General features: G+C 38.0%; 1 protein-coding gene across 1 annotated transcript in view; it reads left to right on the forward strand.

The window, feature by feature from the left end:
• Positions 1-8,686, forward strand: part of EPS15 (epidermal growth factor receptor pathway substrate 15) — a 42,286-nt gene that overhangs the window by 3,314 nt on the left and 30,286 nt on the right. The window contains exons 2-9 of the mRNA XM_009867972.1: positions 1,750-1,839; positions 2,174-2,221; positions 3,216-3,311; positions 3,736-3,801; positions 4,236-4,361; positions 4,828-4,887; positions 6,296-6,496; positions 8,012-8,157. Of these exons, the coding sequence (XP_009866274.1) occupies positions 4,861-4,887; positions 6,296-6,496; positions 8,012-8,157 (374 nt within the window). The 5' untranslated portion in view covers positions 1,750-1,839; positions 2,174-2,221; positions 3,216-3,311; ... (1 more) ...; positions 4,236-4,361; positions 4,828-4,860. The remainder of the gene's footprint in view (positions 1-1,749; positions 1,840-2,173; positions 2,222-3,215; positions 3,312-3,735; positions 3,802-4,235; positions 4,362-4,827; positions 4,888-6,295; positions 6,497-8,011; positions 8,158-8,686) is intronic.

The raw sequence follows: 8,686 nt of genomic DNA on the forward strand, positions 1-8,686 counted from the left end.
CTAAGCCCATCTTTTGGAGCTGTTTGCTTTGAGCACCCTGTGGGCACTTGTGAACTTGGAAGGTTAGTCTTAAATTCCAGAGAAAATATTGAATGTAGTCTTTATTTAAACACAAAGTTAAGAGACTGTACGTGATGCAGTCTGTCAGCATCATGAAATGTTTTGCTGGATCTTCCCAAACTTCCTGTTCCATCCTGCACTCATTTTTGCTCGGCATTCGCAGAGGATTTCAAAGACAGCTGTTGTGAGTCAGTGTTCAGCAAGTGCCCAGAAGGCATTGGTCTTGAAAAGGGGGTACTGGGAAAGCCAACGCTAGCGTCAAGTTACTCTTTCTATGGGTGTACTTCAATTTTCCACGCATACTCATTTATTCCTACCATTTCAGTTCTCTGACTCTTTCTGCAGGAAGTGTGGGAAGAAACTGACCTCTGTTGCCCCTTTACTGTCCTTGGAAATGTTTATCATGTCACAAATTTTTCAGAATTTCGGGGCATCTCAGCTGATCATAGATTCCCTTGATCTTGTGTTGAAGACAATATTATATAATTTTCCTCTGTAAAATGTATTATTTAATCGATCTTTAGATCTTGTAGGACCTGTACAACTGTCTGATGTCTTAAGTTTAACGGCTTGAATTGACTGGTGATACCCTTGGCCCCCTTCTCATAAAGTCTCGCAGCTTTTTCTCTATTTCACTTTTTCTCGTGTAGGTGGTGTAAGTTTTGCTGCTTGCTTCTTCCACTTGAAGGTATCCCTGAGGTACTGTTTTGACTTAGGAACGTGAATAATGATGTATTTTTATGATCCCTGTAGTGATCCAGGGAGAAATACACGCCGGTTGATAGTCTGCCAAATATATCAGCAACTTATTCCCTGTGTAAATAAGTTTTGCTTTAGGGAGTAAACATTTCCCTCTCCTATGGTGGTAAAGGTGGCTTAAAGCAGAGCCTTCTTTTTCAGACAATGAATTCAGAGCTGGACAATTAAATGTAATCAAACTCTGGGACTTCTCTGTCCTAACGAATCAAATGTTTTGCAGGCGTCAGGAAGAAAATGCTGTGATTACGAAGGGCTAATTAGATAGGTTTCAATGATGGCCTAGTGTGAATGAGCTTTCCTATCTGCTGCGTGACTTGAGAAATTCTTGGACCTTTTGAAAAACTTGCTACTGAAGACCTTGAAATCCAGGCATAGCCAATGGTTAGAAGCTTACAGCAGTGGGCATTTGATGGTTTGCATATGTATTAGTGTTTTCTTCACTTTTCAAGTCTTTACTGATGAACCTATAAGAGAAAGCTTGTGTTGGGGTGTTGGCTTTTGACGTGGGAGACCTGGGTTACCTTCCTTGCTTCTGCCCCAAACTGGGTCATCTAGGCAAAATTCTTACCTCCCTGTGTCTTAGTCGTGTTCAGACAGATGGGGATAGTAGTGTATTTCTCTGGAACACTGTAAAACATAGTAAGGTGTGAAAGATGCTTAGATCTATATGCATAATATGTCTTAAATTTGACAGTGTTAGTTTAATAGATCAACTTTCAAAGCTTACCTATTAATATTAAATCTAGAGCAGCTAATTCAAAATGTCTTAATTCTAATGTAACTTGATTTTTAATGAAAAGAAGGGTTTGTTCTCCAAGTGACTATGTTAACTTGAGTGTTTGTTGCTAGCTAGCTTTCTGAGAGCCTGTGTAAAGAGACTGCATCAATTCAAAAGCTAGTTTGTCATGTGAGGGTTTTTTCTCCCCCCAGGTTGATTCTGCTAATGCTGGAAGAGTGTTAGCTTCCGACGCAGCTGTTTTCTTGAAAAAGTCTGGATTGACAGATTTGGTGCTTGGAAAGGTATTTAATGACAATCGTTTAATTATCCTGTCTCTTGCTTCAGTTAGTATCCTGTGTAACTTAAAATACTTGGTGGTACTACAGCATACACGATCTTCCCTAATGTATTTTCAGTTGTGCTATCCGATCGTTTCCCACATCAGTATCCTTGCTTATTCCACTATATATGTAGGTTGTAGTAGAAATCAAAACAATATTTAAATTTTTCACCGTGGATAAGTCCTATCATAAAAGTTAAGACCTGAACTTTTGTCCAAGAATGCATCATTAAATGGAGTGAGAGCTTCCTCTCAGTGCTGTGGAACACTTTGTGTCTATTATTTTTCTGTTTTAGATTTGGGACTTGGCTGATACTGATGGCAAAGGTATCCTGAACAAACAGGTATGGTTTTTTATATGATGTATGAGGTTACTCTAACCGTTAGCAAACCTTGAAATAAGATAAAAGTTAACATTTCTGGTTCAGGAATGCAGTTTTTCGAACTATTGGGGTTTTTTTATTATTTCATTTTTTGTTTTTCTAGTTGGAATTAGATACGTAATTCCTACTTCAGAGTAAGCTACAAGCTGTAATAAATTAAGCAGCCTTCAGCTACCTCATCAGTTTTTCTTCAGGTCATAAAATGAGTTGCTGAGTACCTGGGCAATACAATATATTGAGAAGTAGTTTGAGGGTTAATGTACTGTAGTAACTGCAAAGATGACTTTTCCTCTTCATCTTGGACAAAACTTAATGAAGAAATTAAAATTCTAGTAAAATCTCCACATTTCTATCTATTTCTTAATTCCTTTTTTTTTTGGTGCGCTTGATGTTAGCCTATTCCATTTATTCCTCCAAAGCTGTAGTGATGAGCAGTATGGCAGTCAGACACGTGTATCGGTGATGCTCCTGGAGATCTGTAATGTGCATTGCTGTTTGGTTTGAGGTATAGTTACCTAAATAATGGCCTGCAGAGAGCTACCTGCTTTATCCCAGGGTAAGAAAAGAGGGAGCTTGTAGCATCTACCAAAAAAATATCCCCCCCTCCCTGACTTCTTTCGGTTCATTTTACTCACGTGCGGTACCTTTCTTTCCTCACTCTCCACCAGTGACAGCTTTGGGGTCACCTCAGTTCCTCCAGGAAAAACAAGGAAGAACTGAGTGCTGAAAACTGACTGCATTAGCCAGAAAGTTACTAAATTCTTGCAGCAAGCAGTTACAAACTTTGCCTCACTGGAGGAATTCAGTGGTTGCCGACTGCTGCGTTTTGTCACTTTGTGACCCCCTTTGAAGCTGTTTGCAACCCTTTGTTTTTATAGTAATACTAGACAAGGTCTTAACTCCTCTGAATTTTGAGTATTTTCATATAATCCTTTAAAATTTCATTTTTCCTTAGGAATTTTTTGTGGCTTTACGACTTGTAGCATGTGCACAGAATGGATTGGATGTTTCCCTGAGTAGTCTTAATTTGCCTGTTCCTCCACCGAGATTTGTAAGATTTCTTTTATAATTGAACTTATCAACCCATTAATAGGAACTGCTTTTAAGTGAACAATTAGGAAGGTTTGGTATAAATACTAAATGCTTCCAAAAATGATGTTGTAGGGCAATAGGGCCCTACAAAAGGGGAAAATTAAGCAGTGTGGAATAACAAGCTACATGGTCTGCTGGAAATTCGAACATAAAATAGTGTATAATTTGAATGTATATATAGTATTTGTTCTATTAGTGTTGTCCTTAGTGGAAGAAACATTCTAAATTACTTACTCTAAATGTTGATATCCTTAATTAAGGTGTGGTTGCCTAATGCGTGGTTCTGGCTTTGAGAAGGAGCACTATCTCAAATAAGGAAGTGGTTTTGCAAGGTCGGAACCATTTCTCTCTTAATATATATTTTTTTTCCTTTTTTTCCTTAGACTGATACTAGTAGTCCTTTGCTACTGAGTGCAACAGCATCAAGTGATCTACCATGGGCTGTTAAGGTAAACTAAAGATCAGGCTGTTACTTAAAACTATGTTTTGATTCACAAGAAAACATAAGTCTGAGAAAAATGCTACTGGTGGCTATAAAGTATGATAAATTGCTATTCATGTGAACTCTGTAATTGGGCTAGAAGACCTAATTTGATACAAATACTTGACCTTTGGGAAATCTCTTTGTGCTTAGAAATTTGGAGAGGAAAAAAAAAAGTTACCTGAAGCCATGAAAATAATTGAAGAATAAATCTCACTGGGTTTTGGACAAGCCTCCAGCTGACTTAGAAATAATATCTTTTTCATATTTCTTTTAAGCATCAGGAACTGCAATGTGTGTGTTTCTAACTGTAACTTGAAAAAAAAAAGTTAATACTTTAGAAAGAAGTACTGCTTCTTAAGCTACAAGTATGACAATTTCCATAAATATTTTCTTCTGCAGCTGGAAGACAAGGCGAAGTACGATGCTATTTTTGACAGCCTAAATCCTGTGAATGGACTTTTGTCAGGTGATAAGGTGAAACCTGTACTTCTTAACTCAAAACTGCCAGTGGATATTTTAGGACGGGTAAGAATACCCTTTTTTCTTAAGTGTTAATTCACAAATAATAACTGTGCTACACTCCTTGATATCTGTGTTTCAAATTGGAGATTTGTAGTAGTGAGCCTAACTATTAAACGCTATTTTACGGACTGGCCACACATGTAACTATTAAACTGTAAGAGGAAAAGATACTTCTTTTAATATTTTGGTAGATTGCCTCTTATTAGAGCATATCAGTTATGTGTACTCTTCAACACCTGGCTTAGGGCAGGGTGCCCTTAGTGCACTTCTTCTCCAACTTAAGAATCTCTCCTTTTTTGCATGATTTATGTGAGTGTATGTTGCTCGCTGAAAACTTATGCTGTTAATCTTAATAAAACCTAGGATATGGTGAAGGGAGCCTGTTCTCACATTTGTTTTTAATGAGATTTTAGATAGGAAACTGCTGCAAGTCTGGCAAACGTTCCTTTATTCTGCTTTTTGTTGGTAGGTGTGGGAATTGAGTGATATTGACCGTGATGGAATGTTGGATCGAGATGAGTTTGCAGTCGTAAGTATCTTCTGCCTCTTGTGATTTTGAAAGCCTAGTGGCAGGGCTTTAAAATAGGTGCATCATGTATTAGTTCGTGACTGTTTGTGTAGTTCATTTAGTGTCTTTAGTCAGAGTCCTTAATCAAGTTTTAGTACTGTTTTTTCTGTCAGCCTGTTGAGTGCCGCTCAATACACAGCAGTAAATTTCTTTGTGAACTAAATGAGCTGTTAAAAACTTACACCTGTGATCTGCTCTCCCACTGAGTTTTTTCACTGAACAAGTTTTTTCTTAACCTTCATTAGTCCTTGAATGCCTCAAGATAACTTTGAGGAAAGTTTCAAAAAATTTTTACATACAATTCTTCAAAAGTTTGTAGCAAGTTAGACTCTTACCAGTATTAATGCCGGTACTGATGAAATCATGTCAGTAGCAATAAAAAATTTTCACTTCCCCCAAGAGGTGGCAGGTGAGAAAAGAGCTGAAGGCTCTTGCTTTTGAAGACTGTGCAAGTTTTGAATGTGATAGCAACCATGCGTCAGCTTTTTCTCAGAACTTTCAGCTTTTTTGCGTGTAAGGGAATCGGGGAGGAAAGAATTATGCATTCACTCTGGAGAAGAGGGTTTCGTTTTATATAGAATATCAAACCTAACTTGAAAGGTTTGGAAAACCAAAACATCTTAACTGCATTGTACAGTGCAAGAATCTTGAAAAAGTGATGTGACCTTCCTGTCCTCAGGTGGCACTAAAGCCAGCCTTTAATCTTATTTTCTACAAATTAAACTTCTGCTCAGGCTTTCAATCAAAATTTAAAAACAAAACCAAAAATACTTATTTAATTGCCAACAATTGATGTTGTGAACAACATAAAAACCTTACTTTGTTTCTTCATAATATAAATACAATGAATTTACCTTTTTCTGATGTGATGTATATTTCTGAGAGGATGAAAGTCTAAAAATTGCTTTTCTGAATATTGCTCTAAGTGTCTTCAGGCACCTGTAAGCTTCAGTTTCTTTTGAAACCAATCCGTTTAAGCCTCTAGTAGTTAACTTAAATTAAAATATACAACCTCAACAAAAGAAGAGATGCTAAGTAGAGCAATTCCTGGAAAAATAGTGACTACTTTAAGAGAAGTGTTCTCTCAGATAAAATTCCACAGATGATGGTAGAAGCTTGGTGATATTTAGGAGAATCATTTTAATGTTCTAAAAGGTACTGAATTGTGTTTGCTGAGCCCTGAACCTCAAAAGAAAGTAGTAATGAAAAGCAGCAACCAGAAGGCAGTAAGTTGCAATGCAGTTGAGGGGGCTTGTAAAGGAGAAACATAATAAAAAAATGCTGCAAAGTGATTTCTTAACTAATTTTTTATATTGTATATATTCATTTTGTATATAGTTACATGTACACAACTTGTTTTCTTGTTCAGGCCATGTTTTTGGTGTACTGTGCTTTGGAGAAAGAACCAGTGCCAATGTCCTTGCCTGCAGCTTTGGTGCCACCATCCAAGAGAAAACCTCTTGGTGTTCCTGGAGCAATGCCATTAATTCCATCAGCAACATCTACCAAAGAGTCTCATCAGTCCTTACCACCTGTAGGCATTTTAGCTGCCAAAACACCATTAACGCAGGTATGGTTCCAAAGTGACTTAGGGTTACAAGATACCTGCTCTTAATTCTGTGCTTTGGGGACTGCCTGTATGAAGTCCTGATACAGGTTTTCAGTTTCCTTTTTGCTCTGTTGATTGACTGATGAATTTGAGGAAGTTGGTGCGAAGGCCACGTGGAGTGGTATGAAATTTATCTTGTTCTACTTTTTCTAGACATCTTCAGATGTAAACAGTTGGGTAAGAGAATTATTTAGTAGAGGTTTTAAAGATATTTAGACAATATATTATTTCAAGGCATCAAGTTTAACCTAAAAGAAAGCAGTTTAAAAACATAGTCCAGGTACACATCTGCAGACCATAAGTCTTCCAGCTGAAGAACAATTTGAATATGGCCAAGTTCTTAAAACAATTTGTGGCAGGCGTGTACATGTGGTTGTACACATGCACATGGATGCAATTTGAAGAAGACATCCGTGGAAATGGAATAGATAAATGCAAGCAATGGGAAAAGATAACCACCGAAGCGCACAAGATTTGGTGTTCATTCTGAATGTGATTATTAACAAGTTGATGCCTCCCACTCTGTAAGCATCTTACTTAGTCTTGCTCAATTTAGAATCCAAAATTCAGGAAAATGTCTTTCTAAGTAGATTATAATTTACTCGTTCTATTCAAATTAAAAAAAATAAATTAGAAGGGGATCTAAGGTAAGAACTCTTCTTAACGTGTAAGATGCTCCTTGGACATTTGAGTAACCCTATTTGAATAACTGGCATTTTAGGTTTTTATTTGGCAATTTACTTGACTGACAGTAAGTCTTGCAGTATGCCTTACAAAGCTGTGCCAGTCTGGATGAGTGTTTGAGCGTGTGTTTTGTGTACAGCATTGTTTGGGATTCACCTCTTAAGTGTCCTTGTATGCTGAAATTAATTAGCGTTCGTAAGCATGCACTTGAAGCCATTTTCACTCAGAAAAAGAACACCAAACATCTTCCTATTAGCTTCGTGTTTGGAAAAATTGCTGAAGTAAGAGAAGTGGCTCTAATTCTCATCTTTACCTTGATGGGAGCTAAATTCTACAATTTAACGGTCTGGCCTTGAGCAGTTCTTCAGTCCCTCCCGCTGAAGATCTCCAGCTGTGTAAAGAGGAAGAAAATTGCTAGAGGCAGACAGCACGGAGAGCTGTGACTGAGCACGGCGATGAGGGGACAGCCCCATGCTGGGAGGAGAGCGGGGTTCCAGGGAATGCTTTTCCTGCTCAGACGAAGAGGCAGAGCGGTACCAGCTGGCCTTGGTGCTTCACTGATGTAAGGGCTTTGCTTCTTGTGGATCTCTGTGCATCTTGATTTTTTGGAGGATAAAATGGGTTCATGAGCTAGGCACCTATGTCACTTTTTAAAATCTGTGCTGTAGTCCTTGAATTATATAACTCTGAAAGTTACAATCTGAAAACAGAATTCCCTGTATCTTAACATTGTAATGTTTATTGGTTTTTGTTGGTTTTCTTTTTTACCCTTGCATCCCCGCCCTGCTTCAGTGGGTTGTGACGCCTGCAGACAAAATTAAGTATGACGAGATCTTTGTGAAAACTGACAAGGACATGGATGGATTTGTGTCAGGTGTGGAAGCCAGAGAACTATTCCTGAAGACAGGACTACCTTCTGCTCTTCTTGCACATATCTGGTAGGGTTGTTGTTTGTTGTTTTTTTTTTTTCCCATGACAGCTGTTTAGATGATAGCATGGTTCTTGCTCCTTCCTAGCACTTTTCAAGAAAAGTGCTATGTTGACATTTCTGGAAAGTGAAAGTTGGTGGGCTTTTTACGTAATAACACGGCCTCTGTATAAGCAGTAATAACTTATTTGCTTCTACTTTTGGACAGAAATGGGGAGGAAAACAGGTTTATGCTATGCATCATGCCTTGGAGGAGGAGGTAAAGTTCCTGAACGCAGATTGTTACAAATACTGCACTTCAGCTAAACCCATCATAGAGTTGCTGTGTATCTAAACACTGATACTATCCACATGCTGCTAAAGGAATTATCTGTATACAATTATTTTTGTGCAAGATCAATGATTCATCTCATTCTGCAACTTGATTACAGCTAGTGGTTACATCCACTGCTTTTTTAATTATTTCCCTACTATAAGCTATTACAGGCACTCTGATAGGAAAACTCTTCACACCCCCCCCCAACGCCGCAGCCGTCGAC

Source organism: Apaloderma vittatum, unplaced genomic scaffold (genome assembly GCF_000703405.1).
Source record: "Apaloderma vittatum isolate BGI_N311 unplaced genomic scaffold, ASM70340v1 scaffold21274, whole genome shotgun sequence".
In the NCBI taxonomy this organism is placed as follows: Eukaryota; Metazoa; Chordata; class Aves; order Trogoniformes; family Trogonidae; genus Apaloderma; species Apaloderma vittatum.